The sequence below is a fragment of the Phascolarctos cinereus genome, unplaced genomic scaffold (genome assembly GCF_003287225.1).
Source record: "Phascolarctos cinereus isolate Bilbo 61053 unplaced genomic scaffold, phaCin_HiC Scaffold_8;HRSCAF=390, whole genome shotgun sequence".
Classification (NCBI taxonomy): Eukaryota; Metazoa; Chordata; class Mammalia; order Diprotodontia; family Phascolarctidae; genus Phascolarctos; species Phascolarctos cinereus.
The window spans coordinates 7,404,024-7,426,614 of record NW_027556291.1 but is presented as its reverse complement, the minus strand read 5'-3'; the positions used below and the strand labels follow the sequence as shown (position 1 = coordinate 7,426,614).

The following is a 22,591-nucleotide window of genomic DNA, read 5'->3' as shown; positions in this document are numbered from 1 at the left end:
TTCTCCTCATCCCTGTGAGAGGGTTTATAGCAGGGGTTCCCAAGCCACATGTGGGCCTCTGGTACCATACAAAGATGGCAGAGCAGTCACATTGGCAAGAAAGGCTCTGAAAATGTAGAGAAAGCTTCTGTTGGCCTTCATCAGACCAGCCCCCAACTTGTTGTGAGAAGGGACCAGGAAACCACTCAGAAAAGCAGATGGAAAAAAGAACCAAATGTCACAAAATCAAACACACCAGAAGAGACCAGTTTGGACTTAAATGGTTTTTTACTTGAACTAATATTTGCCACCAAATTACATCACTTTTAATAGCTTAGAATAACAATATGATCTTGAAAATAGAGCAAACAGCTTGCCAAAGCAAGAGAACATTAAGACATATGGGCACATTTTTCTTCCTTCTTTGGTGATCACTGCTCCTCGATTTCGGTGTAAAGACAGTGTATTTATCATGAGAATCGGCACACTGCCTCTATCCTCTACTGACTTGAGCTGTTCGTAGCACTCCCTCCCCTGGAAAAGAGCCTCTATTCAACAGCATTTTCAATTAAAAACAAAAGTAAAAGACTTAGATCAAACACATCACAAAATGGATTCATGAAGTTGTTTAGTTGGGGGCAACATCTGCTAGTTGTCTATGCTGGAAAAGCAGATGAAAGATTATGACATGTTCCCCATTCTCTAAAGAATGTATTCTACCTTGAAGATGCTTTTTTAAAGGGGGAAGGGTGGGGAGAAGGAGGGAAAGGTAGAAGAAACTGCTGCTGTCTTGTTTATAAAAGAACCCAAACCTTTTGATGTACAAAAAAGCACCATGTAGAAAGAATACTGTAAAAGATACTGATCTTAAGACATAAGAGTCTTATGAAACCTTTTATCACTTTCTGCTGAGCAACTTCAAGTCTACAAAAACAAGCCCCAAGTGTTCCAATCCATACTATGCAAATAGAATGAAACTGTTGGATAAAATGTGAAATTACTGTCTAGTAGGATCCATACCAATCAATCAGAGCAAACCCAAGAGGTGGAAATCCTAAAGGGAAAATGGAGAAATAACATATAGTAATTGGGAACTTCCAGCATGGCATTTGAAGGGGAGAGAGTCAAATGGTTTGGCTATGAATACATTTTGTGTGCACTTGACAAATGACACTTTCACTGTTTGTGGGAAAGAGCAGTTCTTTCTATTCAAACTCCTCTCCCTGAGAACTCTGATGATGATGGTGATACTAGTCTTGCAAAGCAAAACTAAGAGTCCTTTAGAGGTCAACAGGTCGTAAGCCAACAGCATTTCATCCTGGAAATAGCTGATCTGGGAGTCATGCAGGGACAGGGTAAGGGGAGGAGGCAAGGGTTTCTGTTTGCATGTGGACTGACTTTCTTACACCCTCTTCATCCCTCTGCCCATCAAGCAGGCAAATACTGTCATAACCATCTTGGGTTTCACTTCTACAAGGTCTTCAGGAAGAGCATAGACCCTGGCCCCAATTTTCCTGGCCATCGACACGGCATACCTATGTTCCAAAGAAATGAAAATACATTCTTGTCAGTCAAAAGGCTTAATGCTGTCCACAAGGACCCTGGGCTTAATTCTAACCCCATCTGCTCTAGCCGCCCTCAGCTGGAAGTCAGCCCTCCCTCTTCTGAATCCTGCAGTTCTTTGCAGCAATCCTCAGCACTCACCCCATTGTACCTCGAACTATGTCTCTCCCTGAGGTCAGCAAAGCATCCTTTCCTTGAACCAGAGCTCTTAACAAGCACTTGGTCAGTGTTGGCTAAACCAGCAAGGATAATTAGTGAAATCTTCCTTAGTGACTGACTTTCTCTTCCTAGCCTCTAACACTGGGGGGGGGGGAGTTGTTGTTTTTCAAGAATTTGGGAGACTTGAAAAATGCAGAATGTTTTACCCCAGTCCAAAAGACAAACAAAGTTAGGATGATTCCAGGCCAGACTTGTAGCCCCTGCTGGGGCGCCCCTAAGCTCCTGCACAGGAAGCCTTGGCGTTTGGTACATTTCATTGGTGCCTTTTGTCTTTACTAAATGAAGCTTTTGTGTACCCTTGTTTTCGATCCATAGAAAACCCTCTTCCAAGCCTGTGCTCAAGAGGAGTCTGAATCTAAGAATGGGGGAGGATCCAGGGAGGCCATGCTTGGGCAGCATAATGAGCCTGGGCCTTAATACAGGCTGCTGTTGTTCAATTATGTCTGATTCTTTGTGACCCTATCGAGGGTTTTCTTGGCAGGGATACTGGAAGGGTTTGCCATTTTCTTTTGCAACTCATTTTATGGATGAGGAAACTGAGGCAAACAGGGTGAAGTGACTTGCTAAGGTCATAGCTAAGAAGTGTCGAAAGCAGGATCTGAACGCAAGAAGACTCATCTTCATGACCCCAGGCCTGGCACTCTATCCACTGTACCACCCAGCTGCCCTTGGGGAATGTCCTCTTTACCTCTCTAGACCTTAGATTCTTATCTGTCAAAGGTCCCCTCCTCTGCCTAGCTCCCAAGATGGTGGCAAAGATCCGATGAGATATCAAAGTGCTTCTTTGACCATGACTTCCTTACATAATTACAAGATTCCCATCGCCATCTAGGGTTCTTGGGGGCATGCCAGGGGACACTGCTTCCCGTGGGGTAGACCAGTGCTATCAGCAGGGTGATGCATTTATGAAGCACCCACAATGTAAGAGACAAAGGTAATTCCCCTGGAGCCCTAGCTACATTTTCAAACCAAAGTGTTCTAGGCTCTGGAAAGGCAAAGGAAAAAAAATTGTTCCTGCCCAGAAATAGATATCAAGTGTGTATGTATTTTTATATATATATGAGCATTTGAGGAGAGGGAGAGAGAGGGGGAGAGAGAGGGGGAGAGAGCGAGAACGAACTAGCAACTAGGAAGAGTTAGGAAAAGCTTCCTGGAGGACATGGAACAGGAGTTGAACCTTAAGCAGACCTAGGGAGTGCACACCAGGGAAGGGGACAGTCTGTGGAAAAAGGCATGGAGGCAGGATATTATAGGATGTTATACAAAACTGGCATCTTGGGGGCAGCTAGGCTGCACAGTGGAGAGAGCACTGGCCCTGGAGTCAGGAGGACCCGAGTTCAAATCCGGCCTCACACACACAACACTTGCTAGCAGTGTGACCCAGGGCAAGTCACTTAACCCCAAGTGCCTCACAAAAAAAAGAAAAACTGGTATCTCCCTATCTCTTAAAGCAGGGGTTCTCAACTGGAGGCCCCCAGGTCCTCAAGGGTTCCAGGGCCAGATTTCAGGGACTCTGTCTTAATTAAAATTTAGCATTTCCTTCAATTAACTAAAAACCTCATTTGGAGAAGGGATCCAGAACTTTGGACTTCAAGATTTCCAAAGGCTTTGGCACGTCTTATCTCCTCTGATTCTGTAAGTGGAATCTCGATTTTACAGGTTAGGAAACTGCGAATCAGAGAGATGCAGTGAATCAGGCACGTGCTATGTGTCAGTGAGAGGGGAAGCTGTGGCTCTCAGAGTCCATGTCTAGGGCGCCCGTTCCACTGCCCTGCGTCAGTTCTGCAGGTTAACATTAGGACAATAAGGCCAGAAGAGAGAAGAACGAGCCCAGACTGGTGAGGCCACTCACTTGGCATTGTTATGCCTGTCCTCTTCAGTCAGGCTCCCGCTCTTCACTAAATCGTAATTAACACATCCCGGCTGGATGGCATCGATTAAATCCACAACTGCCAAACTGGAGCTGATGGTCTTGTCCTAGCACAAACACACCCAAGAAACACATCAGAACCGGCCACCGGAGGGGGCTGCCAGCCAAATACACACATCGACTTACTTTAAAGCTCTGGATTGAGGTTGATTTCCCAGCTTCCCCTAGTGTTCTGTTCACCCAGTTGACGATGATGTCATCATTAGCTTTCTGGCCATCGCCAAGATCTTCCAGGACATTCAGTGTGTATCTATAGGAGGAGAGGCAAGCACATGTGGACATGGAGGGGCTCAGAGGGAAGCCTTTATTTTCCATTCATTTCTTTTCCCTCCTGAGCTCTGGGCAGGTTGGGAACCCCCTCCAGCAACAATAGTGAAGCCTAGCCATGACCTCGTGGAGAAGTCCTAACTCTGCACGTCACCACCTGTATGACCCTGGGGAAGACACTTCCCTTCTCCGGGCCTTGGTTTACTCATCTGTAAAATGGGGGTGGGGAGAGAACACTGGTCTTTTCCAGCTTAAGGATGTTGTTCCTAGTAGGGAGATACGTCAGGGTTGTACAGCTACTAAAGAGTAGAGGTCATCTGTGAACCTAGTTCTCCCCGATCCCAAGCCCAATACTATCCCCTATCCCACACTGCCTTGAAGTAGGTATTTGCCTCGTATGTGGCAGGTGGGCAGCTTTCATTTCCCTATGTGGAGGAGCACTGCAGATCTCCTGGAAGCAAGCAGGGCATGGGCCAAAGTGAAGGCATGATGGAACCTTGGTCTCATTTTAGTTAAATTCCCTCCATTTTCAAATGGGGCCATCATGACTGAAATTATTTCACTGACAAGGGGCTAGGGTCTGTTTTCAAATGAGCTTTCAGACTGTGTTTCTGGTCTAATGTGTAAAAAGAGAAACAGTTCCAATTCTGCCAGAGAGCCAACATGCTATCATTTCCCACCACTCATCACTTAACCTCTTTCTTAAAACCAACGTATGAAATCTGCAAGCTGCCCAATCGGTGCCCATCACCGTGCTCCATGATGACTAATCCCAAACACCCTCCCAGCCAACCCAGCTACTACTCGCCTCCTCATAAGCTGCCAGACCAGAGCTAGTGTCAGGGTGGGGTTGCCATCATTCAGATCCTGCCCACCAATGCCAACCAGAGAGAATTTGGCAGGGTGCTTCCCCAAGTCCACGGCGTAGTTGCAGTTTTCTAGCTGTGTATAGACAGACACACAAACACACACACATCTTGTGAGGAATTCTAAAAGAAACACCAGCTCCGACAGACAAAGGCCAGAAGACAGGCAGAGCCCCCAAGGGCACCTCAGCCCAGCTACCTTTTTCATGTTGGCACCAAGCTTGGGGTACGGAGGCTTGTTGACTTTATTCCAGTCAACAGGGACTTTGATCCTTTCATACAGCTGTAAGATGACCAGGGCATCCTGCAGGTCACTAAACAGGAGCGGAGAGACAGAGTCGATGCTTTCAGAGAGTCCCCTTGGGCTGCTGGCTACAGAAGCCAGTGCTGTGCGAAGATGGGGCCGGCATTCCAAGGTACAATCCCAATGTGGATCCCCAGAACTCACTGTGGCCCTGCTTACTAGAGACACTTCTCATTTTAAAAAGGAAACGAACACGTACCAGGCAGACTTACCCATACAGATGGTTTACGTGAGGGTTAACACCAAGAGAATTCATCCAATTACGAAAAGTCCTTTCCTCTCGGGTTTCTCCTGTTGAAAAGTGAGTATGCAAATGTGCATCTGCCCAGGCAGGGTTTGAGTCACATGCAGTACACTCCTACACTTCGTGGCTGGGTGAGGTCACAGTGTACCCAGATGTTGTTGGGAACCTTTGGTGGGGGGGGTGTGAGGATGAGGAAGCCCTCCAACCATGCTCCGTGATACAAGAGCACATCAAAATAAAAATCTGCTCCTGCGACAAATGAAGTGAACTTGGGAAACATAAGAACTAAGGGCTTCATCAGGATACTGCCTCGGTGGAAGCGGATCCCTCTTCTGGCTGCTTAATGGACACTTAGCATCTGGGGAATCTGGACACATGCACGAAGACTGTCCTTCCCAAGCTTCCACAGACCATCCCACAGCTGACTTCTTGCTTTGGCCTTTTGGTTTTGGTTTTTTTGAAGGGAGCCAGGAGGGCATCTAAACAGGCCCAGCTCGTCCATCTGCCAATCTCTGCCTCATGGTTAGTGGGAGAAGCAAACAAACCCAAGCTTCTCCACTCCCCCAGTCCTGGCCTGGAGTCTGATAGTGGGCCAGCACGATTCGTAAGACAGTTTTCCCTTCTGCTGCAAAGGGAATGAAATGGAAGGGAGGCTTTGAGAGGGAAGGCAGCAGGGGTGGCAATAAGTATATAAGTGCTCTGTGCTAAGTATGATCTCATTTGATCCTCACAACAACCCTGGGAGTTAGATGCTATTGTCACCCCCATTTTACAGGGCAAACTGAGGCAGAAAGGAGTTAAGTGACTTGCCCAGGGTCACAGAGATTAAGTCTTCCGACTCCAGGCCTGGCACGCTGTACACTGTGGTGCCCCTAGCTTCCTCTGCTACGAAATGTTCAATTTGGCCTGGGAAGACACCAACTTCTCAACAAGCAGGATTTGGGGGGGCATTCACATCGCGTCCTCTGACACCAACCTTCTAGCAGTGTCCAGTCAATGTCCTGGTTCTCGGGCTTGGTGAGCGCTGGGTACTTGTTGAACAGGTTCGCCACAAAAGCCAAGTTCAGCTTGGGGTTTCCACTGACCACGTCGGCCGGGGTGACAAACTGGCGGCAGCCTAGTCTGTCGGCCTGCTGCAGCATGTACTCGGCCCTCTTCAGGTCATCCTTTTCCTGGGAGAAATGCAAGGGACTGAACTGAGCACATGCTGAGGCCCTGGCACTGGCCAGCAGTAGGGAAACTGACTTAGTGTAGGAGCAGGGTGCTAGCTATGGAGGTGGAAAGATCTGGGTTCAAATCCTCCCCTAACAGGGAAGGATCAGGCTGGCACACCTACAATTTCATGGATCTAGGAAATGCCCCAGGTGAGAAAATCCTCACCATCAATGCAAGTCAGCAGCACCTTCTCTACAACTTAGTCTTACTAGAGCATCAAGGTCAAGTGACTGGCCCAGGGGCACACAATCTGCATGTTTCAGAGACAAGACTTGAACCCAGGGTTTCCTTCCCCTGAGGTCAGCTCTAATGACAAAAGTCCCTTATAAAAGAACCAAGATATAAAAGGCACCATGGATGAAGTTGGTGACACAGGAACAAATCAACATGGCTGTTTGCATTGGGGTAGGGGGGACAGGACACAAGGACGAAGTCATGGAGCCCTCCAGTGCTTGGCACACAGTAGACACTTATCGACTATGGCAGGTAGGAATTTGAAGAGGCAGAGGTGACGAAGGAGGGCATAGGCCAGGCTGGCTGGAAAGGCGAATATGTACAGGGGAATAACATATAATCAGCTTGGAAAAGTTGACTGGAACTGACTTTTTTGAAGGACTTTTGACACCAAAGTATTTGTATTTGAATCTGGAGTCATAGGGGGTTTCTGAGCAGGAGAGGGCCATGCGTGGGCCTGAGACCCTTAGGTCTAAGGAAGTGTCTGAAGAATGTGCTGGAGCCAGGGAGAGCCAAGAGAAGGCCATAGCAATAGCAGAGGAGAGGCGATGTACTCTTGGGCCCCTGGGCAAGAACACACCAAGAAGAAGATGAGAGCATCCCCAAACACGCGCACATGCCATGAAAGGCAGTATGTGGTATCTAAACTACTCAGTGTCCAGTTGCCAAAGAGTCCGGAAGACAGAGCTCACTCTCCCTCAGGCCGTGATGCAGAGGGATGGGAACAGTAAGAGTCAAGGCTCAGTGATGGAAGGAACACATGCATGGAACAGTAAGGAGGAGAGCTGGACGAGAGCGTACACCAGGGAATGTTGGGATCGAGTGATAAGAGGTCAGGTGGAGCCAACAAGTACCCTTGTTGGAACTTGACTTCTCTCAGTGGTGGAGAGTCACTGAGAGTAACATGGAGAAAATGGCGCTGTAGGAAGGGCAGGCTGGCAGCCATGGGTAGGATGAACTCATGGTTTTTTCCCTTTAACTACAAACACTGAAACATAAATAGTTCAGTTTGATGTGCTTCAAAACTGTGATAATGATTTAAAATAACTACATTAAACCCCATTTAAAGGGTTCATCTCCTTTTCCTCTCTGGATCAGTGCTGGGTGACTAGGCTACCTTTGGTACTCTTAGAGGAAATTGAATCTGAGCAGTGAAGAAACGAAAAAGTGATTCACTCAGGGTCACACAGTCAATCAACAGCAAAGCCAGGACAGTATCTAAGACAGGCTTGGCCTTGCAGGCTCCTTCCTCTAATCTGATGATAAATTAGGTAGCATTTCATTTCATACATCAAATATTTCACACATTAAAAAACAAAGCCAACAGGGTCTTGACCATCTAGTGTTTTAGCATGATCTAACTGACCAGAACACATGACACTCCCCCAAATACTTACATTGAAACCAGCCATGCTAATGTCAATCTGGGGCTCCCCTTCTTTCTGGCCTTTTGGAGCAATCTGATTTAGAAGATGGAAGTAGGCTCTGGAATCCTGCAAGGAATCAAGAAGGTCAAGAAGAATACAGCTCTCCCATAAGCAAGCATTCATTAGACACCTACTGTGGACACAAAGGGGAAAAAAAACCCAAACCAAGAGATGGGCCCTGCTTCAAGGTACTTCCACTCTACCAAGGATGGGCATGCTTCATTTGTCCATGTTTTGAAAAGCATGTAAGCTGAGGTCTGAAGGTGAGACTCTATGGGACAAATCCCAACAAACATCCCAGGCAGACATCCATTCCCAGAGATCATCTATCCTCCTCCCAACCAGCAAACACCTTTGAACCTTGGGATTATTTGAAAACAATGGGTTTCCAAATGCAGTACTACAAGTGAACACACGGCCAGTTCTGTACCTTTACTGAATTACTGAAGTCAAGTAGCTTGGCAGATAAAACCAAGCAAGAGAACAGAAATCCAGGAAGCATCAAAAAAGGAGGAAAAAAAGTCACATTATCACAAAATGTTACTTGCTAGAATGTGCACAAAACATCCAAGTTAAGAGTTTTAGACTTTCTTAATTGGAAAAGCCAATCGATGTGTTACACAGACCATGATGGCGTGCTCAAGACCAGCAGAACTGGGGCCATTGCCAGAGCATGGGAGGCACGGGCCTGGCCTCACCCCTGCCCCGGGCTTGGGGGACCATCCCCACCCCTGCCTGATCTTTTGAGGTTCTCATCATCACCACTGCCACCTCCAGAGGCATGCCCAGGGAACAAAGAACCCGATCACCAGCTGCAGCTGCAGCTGCCAACCCCTTGGGAAGGGAGCAGTCTTCCCAACCTGGAGGGAGGCTGCAGGCTTGAGGAAAGCCTGCCAAGAGAAAAGATGGGCCTCCAAAGCAGCTCCCCTAGAAGAGTACACTGGATGTCGTCAAAGGGCCACTTGCTTTACAAAAACAATCCCCCCAGGGGAGCACTGAGGTATGTTGTCCTTGTTTTGAGTTCCCAAATCCAACTTTTCAGGAGCAGAGATGCAGAGGCATTCTCAAGGAGCCGAGTCCCACTGGGCTCCCCTCACCCAGCCCAGAGACCAACCGGCAAGGATTGGATTGCTTTCATGTCAGGCCCTCGGGACAGCTGGCCAGGGATCAGCCCCAGCAGCTGAGGACTGGAGTCAAGGCAGGCAGCTGCTGAAGGCCCCAGACATTTGCCACAGGGATTATCTCCTGTCTCCCTGAGGGGTCAAAGGAAGCAGGTGGCTAGAGAATGGGATTAATGTCTCTGCTGGGCAGTTTCTAAGCACTGCTCCTAACCACTGTAGCAGGGAATGCTGAGCACAACATGAAATCCAAGGGAGCTGAGCCAGGGGTGGGTCTGCGGACCACTGACTCACAGAGGCAGGACTAGGAGGTCCACTAATGCTTAGAAACAAAAGTCAGTGGAAGAGATGTGTACCCCTAGAGGCTTAGATTAAAATCGTGCCCCTGGGCAAGTACTTTAACCTCTTGGGGAGGGGGGATGGCTCAGCCCCTTCTCCAGATCCCTCTGCTCACCCACTACCCCTGCTGCTTCATCCTTCCTGAGGCTGCATGAGTAACAGAGATTGTAAGGCAGACAGCCAGTGGTCTCCAGAGTAATTAAGGAAATGTACTTGACTGAGGTTGACAGCTCAGACAGTACCCTAGTCACCCCACCCTGGTTACAGCTCTGCCATCCCCCTGCTCTCCTGACTCAGCTTGTGGTAGGTAAAAAAGTCATCACTGTTAACACACGCTGATCTTCTCACATCACAAAAAAGGCCCAGGGTTTGGCTGCCTTCTCGGGCCCCACCTTCCTCCTGCCATCGGTCAGCAGGACCCTGAGGTCCTTGGCAATCTTAGCTGCTGCCTTTTTCTTGGTCAGGCTGAGCTAGGCCAGATGCCTTCCTATGGCTTTCGATGACAATTACCTTGATATCAGAGCTCAGGTTGTTGATTTTGTGCCAGCCTGAGTTTTCCAAGTGAAAGTTGGCCCATCGGAGCAGGAGTTCTTCTGGAGATAACTTCATGAGGTCCTCTAAGGTCTCACCATCTCGCAGCAAGGCCGCTAAAGCTACAAGATAGAGCGCCAGGACACCCATCAATCACAGTCTAGGCCTTCACCTTCCCTAGAAGCTGGGCCACACACACCCCTGCACCATGATGGCTGGCCAGCTTCCAGAGCTGCTGGCTTCATGTCTCTAACTCTTTAATGGCTGACCCAATTCCCCTGGTACCTTTCAGTCAACAGAATGCAGATAGCAAAAGAGCTAGATACGGCATCTTCACCTTGGGAGTCATAACCTCAAGAAAGACCCAAGTGCTCTCTGGTGAGTCTGCGCTCTCGAAAGGCTCAAATCTCTTTCCACCTAAGTTAATGCTCCTAGAAAGCCAGGGGCAGTTTCTGAAGGCAAAATTGTCTCCCTTCTTAGCACATGTTGGTAGCAAGAAGGAAGGCTTCTGGGTGAGGTGCCCTGCCTCACTGTGCTACCCAATCAAGCTCCAAGGGTCCTTAGTGGTCACCTGATCCAACCCCCTCCATTTGTACAGAGGTAGAAGTCACCCAGAAAGGAGGTGGCAGAGCTGGGACACGAGCCCAGTTCCTCTTGATCTGAATGCAACTCCAGTGTTCAGAGGCCCTGACGTCTAGGGGATGCAGGCCCTTATGAGGGGTAGGCAGAAGCCTCCTAATTTTGTGATGCTAGACTAGCCCCAGGGACCTGTCCAGAGAGCAGATTCTCATCAACAAGCCCAGCTCCTTTCTGAAGCACTCAATACAACATCTGTCACATGCCTCCAAAGGGTCCAAGCTGGGGACCATTACCTTCATTTCTGCTGAGCTCGATGTCAGCAAACAATCCAATCTTAATGATCTGCCAAAGCAGCCCCAGAACCAGGTGAGGCTTTCCAGCCCGTAAGTCCTCAGCCCCAATGTTGACCACATGGCACCCAATGGCAGAGGCCGAATTCAATGCCAAGTTTAAGTTCTCCTGCAAGAGAAATAGCCAAAGGATATTTTGGAATTTCTTTCTGAGTAGCTGCTACTTGTCCAGGCCCTGCAAATAGCACCCACCGAGCTCAATGGTGGCCCTGATTCACTTCCTGTCATCCCCAGAGACCACAACCTGGATCAGTGGCATACCAACCAGGGGTGGAAAATGAAGGGAGGAAAGTACTCAAGGATGAAATGAATCTCCACCTTACTGTTACAGCTGCCAACCCGGAATCAAGAAGGTTATTAAAAACCAGCCCTTGCTCTTGTGATGACATGAGTATATTTAATAGTCCAAGGAGAAAATCCTCAGAAAGAAATGTGGCTTCAAAAACATGTTCTCATCTTGTCCCAGACCCTTGTTGAACTCACTGTGTCATCTCTGGCAAGCTGTCTCACTCGGTTGGGACTCAACTGGACTGGATCATCTCTCTGATCCTTAACACTAGGGCCAGAGTTCCTTCCTGCTGCCCTCTTCTACCAATGCATGAGCTGGAGAAGACTTTCAGAAGATTGAAGCCTTTCTATCATGCCAAGAGATGCTCGGCCACGCTAACTGGCACCGTATAGATGGCTTGCTTTGTTGCTTTCTTTTCTTTTTTAAACTAGAGCTGAGATTTGATTCTCCCAATGTGGACGCTCCAACCACTAACATAGATTGACAAGTGCTCAAATGCCACGCTCCTGGCTGCTAGGTGTCTGAGGTGGGACTGCAACCCAGGTATTCTGGACACCAAGGATGAGTCTCTGACTTCTGGGCCAAATGACCTAATTCTGCAGCCAGGTAGATTAACTGGAACCCCAGGGTGGAGAGGGGCAAGGGTACAGGGGAATGTGATGGATTTGCAATTCAATCCCAGCTCTGCTTCTTGTTACCACCTGCGTCACATAGTGAGTGGAGAGGCGTGCTAGCCCCCAGTGCCCACCTATGGAAAATGAATGCCAGTTGCACTAGAATACCCCTCTGCCTCATCCCTTCTAGTTTGACATCAGTGCTTCGAAGATCTTATGTCAGAAGCATGACTTGACATTTGAACGATTAGCTCAACCTCCCACTGCCTGACCCTGGTGAAGATGATGCAATCGTTACCTGAATGATAAATGGTGTAAGTTTCTTCTTGTTGATTGCCCTTTCATCAATTGTGTCTGGAACTGAAAGGTTGATCATTTTACTGGGAAAAAAATGAAAATTGAGATCATATTGTATTAATAGTTGCCAGGTATTCCTAAATAATATAAGTTGTTGCTTATATAGCCTGAAAAATAAAATGCCACTTATTTGATTGAAACCAACATTTCTTAAATACATACAATATACAAGGTATGCTAGGCACAAGACAAGAAACCCAGTCCTGCCTTCAAGGAGGTAACAATCTACTAATGAAGGTGGGGAACCCGCAGCCTCAAGGCCACACGTATTTCTGACAGAACAAATCCCCTTAATAAAAGGGTTTGTTTTGCAAAACTTGGACCCAGTCAAAAGGCCGTACCCGAGGACCTAGAAGGCCACAGGTTCCCCACCCCTGATTCTACTTGGAATCAACAATACTGTACATCTATCCCTACTGACCCTGGCAGTGCTTTGGGGCTCTTCGAGAGCCTATGCCTAAAGCTGGCAAAGAACTGACGGTCCACAATCAAACTCTCATTGCCCATTTGGGTATGGCAGCTTTGTACAGTCATGTGAATTGTTCCCTAACCTACCACCAGCCCTGGATCTTCCCAGAGCACCTCGTTGGAAATTCACACATACATCTCCTCATCTTTCTTTCCCCAACAGAAATGTGCACTTAAGTGTGGGATTTAATTGAACTATTTTCCATATTTATTCTTTTTTAATTTGGTCAGATTTTGTCTAAGTCTCTTGGCTTTACATCACATTCATTTCCAAAAACATACCTCACCCGGAGGAAATTTTCTCTTTGTACTTTGATTGCTATAGAATTAAATCTATAGGGCAATTTTGGTACTATTTTTGTTAAAATGGCTTGGCTTAATCATAAACAATAAATATCTTTCCAAATATTTGTTATTCTTTCTTTTTTAAAGAACATTTTGTAGTTTTATTTATGTCTTGAAATATGTATCAGTAGGAGAGCCTACAACTTAGTGGAAGCATTTTATCATTTTATTGGGATTATCCCTTTCTCTTACTTTCTCCAGGATGTTGTCATTGCCATATAGGAAAGGTTACCAACCATTGGGCAATTATTTTGTATTTCAAATTCTGGGGCTTTCTGTGTAAACTACCACATCACAGTCACTTGTCTCTTCTTTTCTAATGTTTATGCTGTTAAGTTCTCTCTCATCATTGTGATCACTAGCATTTCTAGGCCTAGGCCAAATAAGAGGAGGAAGTCTTGGTGTATGTATTCGGGAACCTTTTCATATTTCCTTGTGTAAAAAAATGCTAGCCTGGTTTTAGGTAGAACCCTTTTTATCTTATGTTACAGATATAAAGATAAACATAAAACCTTTATATCTTTCTATTTTAAAAATGGCCCTTCTCCATCTGTGCTTCGTGGTGTTTTTAGCATAACTGTGGTGCCTTGTCCCAAGTTTCGTTTGGTTTTCTGGCATCTCCTGGTAAGATGAAGTGCCTGGAGGCAGCTTTTAGTCCAAATTATCATGTGGATTATTTTCCTAATGGAAAAGCCATTACGGCATCCCTGGTTTAAAAAACAATCCCACTTGGTCATGGTAAATTCTCATTTGGGAATGTTTCTGCAGTCTTTTTGCTTGGACTTTATTTCTATCTTCATCAGTCTGCAGTTCTCTTCGCTTCCTCTTCTCCTCGTTGAGGCATTCTGACTCTATTTGTCTCATAAGAGACCTTGGCAAGAGGGTTTTCTTTTTCAGTTTTTGAGAATAATTTGTACAGTACTGGCCACGCTACTTGTTCTTTAAACATCTCGTAGAAAATACTCGAAAATGTCTAGACCAGAGCTATTTTCCCTTGGTGGGTTCCCTTATGGCTTGGGTGAGTCTCATTTTCTGGGACTGGATCGTTCGCGATCTCTATTTCATGCTCTGTGGACAGCAGGCCAGATCACCTCAGTAGCTTTCTTTTCTCCTCTGTCTTTAGTCTTTTCAGAGAACCAACTCTAATTTTTAGCTTTCTTTGGTCCCTGTTCCATTGGCTGATTTCTCCTCTAATTTTAGATTTCCTCTTTTGTGCTTATATCAAGTTTCTAGTTTTCCTATTGCATGTTCCCTTTGTTAACTCTCATTTTTCTCTCGATGTACATCTGGAGAGAAGTCATTTTTCTCCTGAAGACTGCTTTCTCTACATTGCAAAAATGTTGGCATGCCGTCTCATTGTTAGCATTCTTTCCTGGAGTTACTGTTTCTCTGAACTGTTCTTTGACCCACTAATTATTCCAGATGTCATTATTCCCCTTCTCTTTTCAGCCAGTACACTGTCGCGGGGGGGGGGGGGGGGGGGTTGGCAGCAGCATCTACAGTCATCCTGATCTCTATCTGGCCACTGGACCCAGATGGCTCTGGAGGAGAGTGAGGCTGGTGACTCGGCACAGCCCTGCCTCACTTAAATCCAATTCACCTCCCTGATGTCATGATCCTCTTTGAGAACCAAGGACAAACAGTGAATGAATGTCCCTTGGATTGGTTTTGCTTATTACACTTAGGGGTTAGTCTACCTCCATACTCTCCTCTGAGTCTGCTGGACAAGATGAGATGATTTCAAGCATCTCAGGTTAAAAACCTCATTGAGTTTCTCGTTTCTCTGCCTGACTCTACGATCTCAGGATTTCTTTACATTGTTCTCTTCTCTTTCCTTCATCTGCTTATTTATCTGTTATTTTTGACTCTTCTCAGTTAGCATATAGCAGGCAGTCTTCCTTCTCTCTCTCCCTCTAACCTCTTCCATAATGTCTTTTCTGGAGTTTCATTTTGACATCACCTTCAGTTCTAAACATCCCTTTAAGAAATTGCAACCAGGGGCAGCTAGGTGGCGCAGTGCAAAGAGCACCAGCTCTAGAGTCAGGAGGACCTGAGTTCAAATCCGACCTCAGACACATAATGCTCACTAGCTGTGCAACTCTGGGCAAGTCACTTAACCCCAATTGCCTCACCAAAAAAAAAAAAAAAAGAAACTGTAACCAAAATACAAAGGAAAGGGGGGGAAAAGCAGGTCAGCAAAGCTACCTGACACATCACCTAAGTCAGACAACATAGGAAACGTTGCAGCCTTACGTGTTGGGCATCTGCCCCAGGTCTTTGCCCAGGGTAAACTCAGAAGGGAGAGAGAGGCCTGGGCCCCTTTTCCCTTGAGCAGAAGCTTTTTGTCCTCGGCCCTACGGGCTGTGTGCTATGCTCCACGCTGCCTGTGTTCTCTTCCCTCATGTCCCTCTCTTTCCATGACTGGGCACAGTGAGTGTCTGCTACCCAGGGAGGAGGCCTCAGGCTGAATCACTGGCCCACAGGCCCATGAGGAGTTAAGCCGGTGCCCTAGATACAGAGCTGGAGCCTGAAGCCTTCCAAGTTCTCTGATGTTACTCAATGAGGTTTTTAACCTGAGATGGTAGAAATCATCTCATCTTGTCCAGCAGACTCGGTTTCAGTTACTCTATAGTCAGTCTCCACTAGGTGCTTTTCACTAGATGCTCCCACTAAGTGGAGGACTTTACCTCCTCTCACTGCCTTCTTAACCCCTTACAATCTGGCTTCCAACTCCATCATTTTGCCAAAACTGTTCTCTTCAAAGTGACCCATGACCTCTTAGTTGCCAAATCCAGTGGCCTTTTCTCAGTCCTCATTCTCCCTGACCTCCCCCCCTCTCTGCAGCCTTTGACACTGGTGGTCACTCTCTCCCCCTTGGTCCTCTCTTCTCTCTAGGTTTCCAGGACATCCCTCTGTCTCCTGGCTCCCCTCCTCCCTCTCTGATTGCTCCTCCTCCACATCATACCCTCTAACCATAGGTGCCCCTCAGGGCTCTGTCCTGGCTCCTCTTCTCTTCTCCTACTATACTATTTTACTCGGAGATCTCAGCTCCCATGGATTTAATGACCATCTCTATACTGATGATTCTCAAATTGACCTTTGCTTCCTCAGACTCTCTGCTGACCTCCAGTTTCCCTTCTCCAACTGCCTTTCAGACATCTCACACTGGATCTTAAGCTAAATATGTCAAAAACAGAATTCCTTCTCCCAAGCCTTCTCTGCCCCTCCTAACTTTCCTATTAGTCTGGAGTTCCTCCAGACTCCCAAGCTAGGTGACACTGTCAACTCTCAAAGCCCTTCCCAACCTTGTCCCCTGCCTCACACCTTACTCACAAATACATGCTCTTTGATCCAGTAACTTCTGGCCTCCCTGCCAGTCCACAAATAAAGCCCTCCATTCTAGGCATTTTCCTTCATGTCCTCCATGGCTGCAATGCTCTCCTTCCTCATCTCCACCTCCTGGTTTCCTTCAAATCCCAAATTAAAAATCCCCCCTTCTCCAGGAAAACTTTCCTCACCTCTCATAATCATTTCCTCTCTCTCCTGTAAGTAGCTTCTTTGAACATAGTTATTTGCTTGGCCCCCAGCTTAGATCGTGAGCTCCTCGAGGGCATCAACTTGTCTTTTGCCTCTTTTTGTATCCATCCCTAGTGCTTAGCACAGTGCCTGGCACACAGCAGGAGTTTAATAAATGTTTACTGACTTGAGTGATCTGGCATGGAATTACTTTTATGAAGTTTGGCAGTTTAAGAAATTTCCAATAACAACTAGTCGGCCATCTTGCCAATCACATGATTCCTGTATTTCATACTTATTTACAAACTTTCCCAATATATCTCAACATGAACTACAAAAACTGTTTCCATGAAACAATCTAGGAAATCTATTTAAGGAAATTGGATTAAAATCCAATTAAATTGCCATCTTACCAAAGTACAATTCCATCTCCAACAGCTTTGAAAAGGTCATCTGTGTTTGGGTTCATTGGGATCACATGCCTGCAATCAGGATCATTTTCCAAGGCTTTGTTTATCCAGTTCACAAAAGCATATTTTTCTTCCTCTAAAATAAGTGGGGCAATAAGAGGTTAGTTGATTTTCGAGTCAGCACAGGCAGAGATACTCATTCTGCCTGGTGCCATCATGTGCCTTCCTCATTTGTACCCCCAGAAAACCCAGGAAGATACTTGGCTAATTGAGACCACAGGAGCTACACAAATCTAGCCAAGAGAATTCTGGGATGGGGCTTAGGTAACTTACAGCAAAAATCACCATTTAAGTAAAAACAAGTTTACTGTAGGACTCTCTAAGGACATTGCTTATTCTCGCCCAGACTGGGGAATCCTGTGGTTCAAGCTTTACAAGGAACCAGCCTCCATGGCTGGTACATTGGGCACTTCTTCCTCAGGGAGCCTAGGCCATTACCTGAATACGAATGCTGGGTTCCTTCACTGGACAATTCTGATGTTCCGCCCAGTGCACAGATGCCTTCTTTCCTGTTGATGGCCTTTCGGAAGGTTTTAGCGATGTCACTACTTTTGACCTCTTGGAAAATCTGGAAGTTCAGACATTTTCTTAGCTAGCAAATACTTTTGAAGAGGACACTTTCAACAGTCACAACAGTTTCCTGATATAGTACCACAGCTTCATCCCCAGGTCTCAACGATGGTTACAGATAATCTGGTCTTTTCAAAAATGCCACACTGCTCAAAAGCCATGCACCAGAAGCCCTCGAAGCTGAAATGCCCCAAAGCAGGTGACTGTGCCCAGTGGTGACCAAGAGGAAAAGGAACCAAGGCTTTCCTTTTTCTAAGTGTCCCCTGCCCCTTCCCCCCCCAAAAAAAAAGATATGATAGGCAAGAAGCTCTAATGGTGTAGACCCAAAAAGGTAAGAAACAGCTGTCCACAGCTGGGCAGCAGCATGCTGTTGTGCAGAAGGACACCTCAAGTCGTGGAGAGGTTTGGGAAGGGGGAGTGTTCTCTGGTCATTGTTCACCCCCAGCCTCTCTATCTCTTCTCTTTCTCTATCTCTCATCACGACCAGAGAAAGAGCAGATGGAAATATCATCAGCTTGGCTCATTCTTAGCAAGCAGGTTCTAACAAAGACAAATTCCATACTCTGTATGTCATTGACAGAGTCAGTGTAAGCCAGGGACCTGGCTGAGCGGATGGTCTAAAGCAATGTCTCCATTCACTGGCCCCTGGCAGGGTCTAGCCTCTAAACTGGCTCCCAATGCATTCCCCATGCATGAGCTCACTGTGGCATCTGCACTGCTCTTGAGCAGCAGGCCTACAGATGGGGTGCCTATCTCTAGAAACATTCAGGGCTGGACGAACCATGAAAACTCGCTCTTCCGCTTGGTGAGCATAAGAGGAAACACTCTTCCAGGTGGCGGTGCTCAGTAACTGCAAAACACATTTCCTGGATGCCACTGGTATCTTTCTTTCCCCAGAGAAGCTTTGGAGAACCACCTGAAAGCCTCTTTTCTCTCGTCCAAGCACGACTTTGCTAAGCGAGTCTAGGATGAGACCTGTGATAAGCCCTCTGACCGAGGACTAGATATGATAAAGCACTTGGCCTCATCTCACCCTATCGGCCAATCAGTGACTTTCCTCCTTGCCCAAGGTCACACAGCTACTAAGTGTCTGAGGCTGGATGGGAACTCAGATCTTCCTGACCCCAGGCCCAGAGTTCTATCCACTGAGCCATCTATCTGCCCAATATGACTTGGTAATAATTTCAAAAAAGCTGCTTCTTGAGGTAGCATGGTAACTGATTCCAGCTGCGCTGCTTTAGGCTCTTAGGGTCCCTGCTCTCGAGTTAGCCAGAAGGTGCCCAATGAAAGGTACAAAGAAATTCACTTCCACACTTTCAGGTTAATTACAGTCTATCAAAGCAGCTAAGTTCCAAATCATGGAAATGGCACTGCTCCTGCTTGCCAGAAAACCCCAATACTTCAGATTAGTCTTGTGGTCATCTTTTAGGAACCTGGAATTTTGCATGAAAACAATTTTCTTTTCTTCTTATTTAACTACTGATTTTGCCTTCCACATCAATGATTCTTGAGAAATTAGGTGATTATAGCAATCCCAGTCTACAAATCAATTGTTCTGGAAAAATTGACCCCATCTTAAATTGCCAGGAAATACAGTGTGCCACTAGAATGACTTTGGAATGAGCACTCCGTGATCTGCCACCCAGGTTTAAACAGATCTTGCAAAATGCCCCACAGCTCAAAAATGGGAAAAACTGTAGACCTGACATATTTCAAGGCCTTTGCAAAGATGGTATGATCTTCTTTATTAGAGATAATAAAGCCAGGTATCACTGGCAGACTGCAAGTTTCATTTCCAGGTTTCTTTCCTCTAGCCTTTAGATTAAAAAAAAAAGCATTAATGATGTATGTTTGTCACTGAAAATCCTCTGCTCCGTTACGTTCCAATCTTACCTGCTAGTTGTGCACAAATTGCTTGAGAAGATGAGACAGACAGCATGTTTAAGGTGAGCGTGGTCTACATGAGTTCTAAAATCAAAGAGGACCTACTATGCATGGGAAGGACAAGGCCCACTGCTTACAGTGTTGGAGTCTGCTCACTAAATCTCTGCAAACCAAACTGGGAACGGAGAGGCCCAGCTCGCTGGCTTTTCTTCCTATGAGATAGATGGGCCTTGCTTTATTGGCCAAGAGCTTCTATTTCACTTCTTGCTCTATCCACCAGGCTGCACTGCACCCCCTTCTCCCCAGTCTCCTAACTCATTTTAGGGAACAGATAAGGGTTTCATACTTTTTAAAATCTCCTCTCCTCTCACTCATAGAAACAACATCAGCCAGACTCAGCCCTCTGACCCCAGAAGCAATTCAGCTGAGGCCTGAGGCTCATTCCAAATCAATCCCAAAATGGGTGACCCTGAAGGGTCACGAAAAATTGCCAACAAATACTATTAATCTTCTCAGATTTGGAGTTTGTTCCCAAACTATCCCCCCCTTCCCCTCCCTCTGTTTTTCAGGGCAAGACTGAGGAGATTGGCCTAGAAGATCTGAGGTCCCCTCCAACTCAAAATCCATGACTCTGTTACTGACCATTTCCAACCTTCCTGTTACAGTAAGCATGCTGGTTTCACTTTGCTCATAAGGCATGGGTTCTTAACTTTGTACGGTGGCCCCTTCGGCAAGCGCTCTGATGAAGTCTCTGGACCCCTTCTCAGAATCATGTTTTGAAAGACAAAGTATGGGGGCAGCTAGATGGCACAGTGGATAGAGCACTGGCCCTGGAGTCAGAAAGAACTGAGTTCAAATCCGGCTTCAGACACTTATTAGCTGTGTGACCTTGGGCAAGTCACTTAACCCCATTGCCTCAAAAAAAAAAAAAAGGAATGAAAGACAAAATACATGGGACTACAAAGGAAACCAAATCATACTGAAATAAAATTATCAAAATATTTTTTTAAAAACAAAGTCCTGAACCCCAAGTTATTAGGAAACCTTGTCCTAGGAGCACTGACTTCGAACTGCAGGGGCCCTCAAAGATCACCTAGTCACCCTTCTCTCCCGTCAGTTTGCAGGTGAGGCAGCCCAAGGTTAGGCACTGGACCAGGATGCCTCTTCCCAGATGCTCTGACTAAAAATGTGACATTTACTTTACAGCACAATCGTGTAAATACTAAGATACTTTGTAAACTCCTACGTTTGGGTGCCTCAATTCTCTCCTTTCCCCCGCCCACACGTCCTCTTATGCACTGCTGAGCCAAACACCAACTTTGTTTGTAACTTGGTTTATGATTAACATCCCTGAGGCAGCGATTCCCTTTCTCGATAAATTAACACTCTCATCTATTTGTGCATTACCAATTCATGATGCTATGAACTAGAGGAATAATGTCCTTGCTACTCCTCAGGAGGTAAAATGCCACCTAGAGACTGATGGAGGGGGAAGGTCCATCGGCCCCAGATTGTCTCTCGTCTCTGGTTTGTCCCAAGCTAAGGATTCCATTTTACTGCGCTCCCTGTTTCAAAGATTTTAACTACCAGGGAAATAAGGGACTGGACATGAGGGACAAGAGCCCTGGGTTTACAGCCCAGCTGTGTGACCTTGAGCAAGTCATTTATTTTTCAACTCTGTGTTATCAAAGGTCTCTTCCAGGACTAATATTTTATGATGTGAATCTGAAAATTTCTCATCAGGTAAAAACCCAAAACATCCTTGATGCCATGGTCAAAAGCCACATGCCTACGCCTTCCTCAAAGGCTTTTCATTGACTGTTTGAAAGTAGAAAGAGGCACATTTTGCAAGAGATGGTTCAAGAATTCCCTGGGTCACTCGAGGACATTTTCATCCTTTTCTCATTAACAAAACAAGCACACCATGAAAAGCTTCCTGCTAGAGACGTGTTCTTCTTGCTGGATAAACTTGGGGGTTGGAATGTTTTCTCAGTAAAACACAAAATGCAGTTCTAGCTGGGCAGTGTTCAGAACAGCGTTCATCTCCTAATTAAATGTGCAGTTATGAGGGGGATGCGGTGTGGGCATCACACATGCAAGCAAGCACTCCAAACTGTCCAACTTACTCATTGCCACAGAATTCAAAACCAAGGGCTTTGAAAAGAACTGGAGATGGAGATGAAAATGGTGGCAAATTCAGTATTTCAGCAGAAAATGGCAAGAAATAAACCATTCTAATTATAATACATGTGGGTATTTCATCAGGAAAGGCAAAAATCCTTTGGCTACTGAGACACTGGTATCCTGTTCAACACCCCCCACCTCCTCCCCAAATTCACCCTGCAGCCATTCTCTTGTTCTATGCTTCCTGATGTGCTGGGGCATTGGCAAGGCTGCTAAGGTCTGGGGAAGGTGAAATACAAAGCTAGGTATGGAAGAAAGACTGCTCTTGAGGTCCCAACACTTTCCAAGGGAAGAGGGTGGGGTGGGGGAAACACTATTGATAAACAAAATCTGGTAAAACTTAAAGACCTTAGTGAATAATTAACAAGACAACAGTATAGGGCCCTTCTCACCTTCCCCTACCCAGAGGAGTGTTTTTAGCTGTAGAGTTCCTTTATGGCAGGGACTGTGTCAGAACACTTTGATGCACCCATGCCCTCATGGGTGTGAGCATTCCCTCTACCACTATACAACATAACCCATCCACACCTTCTCATCCTGAATTATTCTTGCCTGGGTCATCCAAGAAGTCAATTGAATTGAGTCCCCACCCCCCCCACCCCCCAAAACACTGGAAGCCACACCTTCTGCTCCATGGGCACTGGGGTGCAAGTCTAGATCTGTCTATCCCATGATCTCCTCTTCTAGTCACACGTGCTTGGTAACATCAGTTGGCCCACTTCTTGTGCC

The 22,591-nt window shown here is 46.3% G+C and overlaps 1 protein-coding gene across 3 annotated transcripts in view; it reads right to left on the bottom strand.

Annotated features, from left to right (window-relative positions):
* Positions 1-248: 248 nt before the first annotated feature.
* PLS3 (plastin 3) overlaps positions 249-22,591 on the bottom strand; it is a 95,667-nt gene continuing 73,324 nt past the window's right edge. For all 3 annotated transcript variants that reach the window (XM_020963403.2, XM_078147982.1, XM_020963401.2), the window contains 13 exons: positions 17,663-17,792; positions 17,168-17,300; positions 12,367-12,448; positions 11,109-11,274; positions 10,216-10,358; positions 8,219-8,314; positions 6,349-6,544; positions 5,341-5,419; positions 5,024-5,138; positions 4,767-4,900; positions 3,818-3,941; positions 3,614-3,738; positions 249-1,514 (listed from right to left, as the gene is read on the bottom strand). In XM_020963403.2, coding sequence (XP_020819062.1) covers positions 1,382-1,514; positions 3,614-3,738; positions 3,818-3,941; positions 4,767-4,900; positions 5,024-5,138; positions 5,341-5,419; positions 6,349-6,544; positions 8,219-8,314; positions 10,216-10,358; positions 11,109-11,274; positions 12,367-12,448; positions 17,168-17,300; positions 17,663-17,792 — 1,656 coding nt within the window. In that variant the 3' untranslated portion in view covers positions 249-1,381. The remainder of the gene's footprint in view (positions 1,515-3,613; positions 3,739-3,817; positions 3,942-4,766; positions 4,901-5,023; positions 5,139-5,340; positions 5,420-6,348; positions 6,545-8,218; positions 8,315-10,215; positions 10,359-11,108; positions 11,275-12,366; positions 12,449-17,167; positions 17,301-17,662; positions 17,793-22,591) is intronic.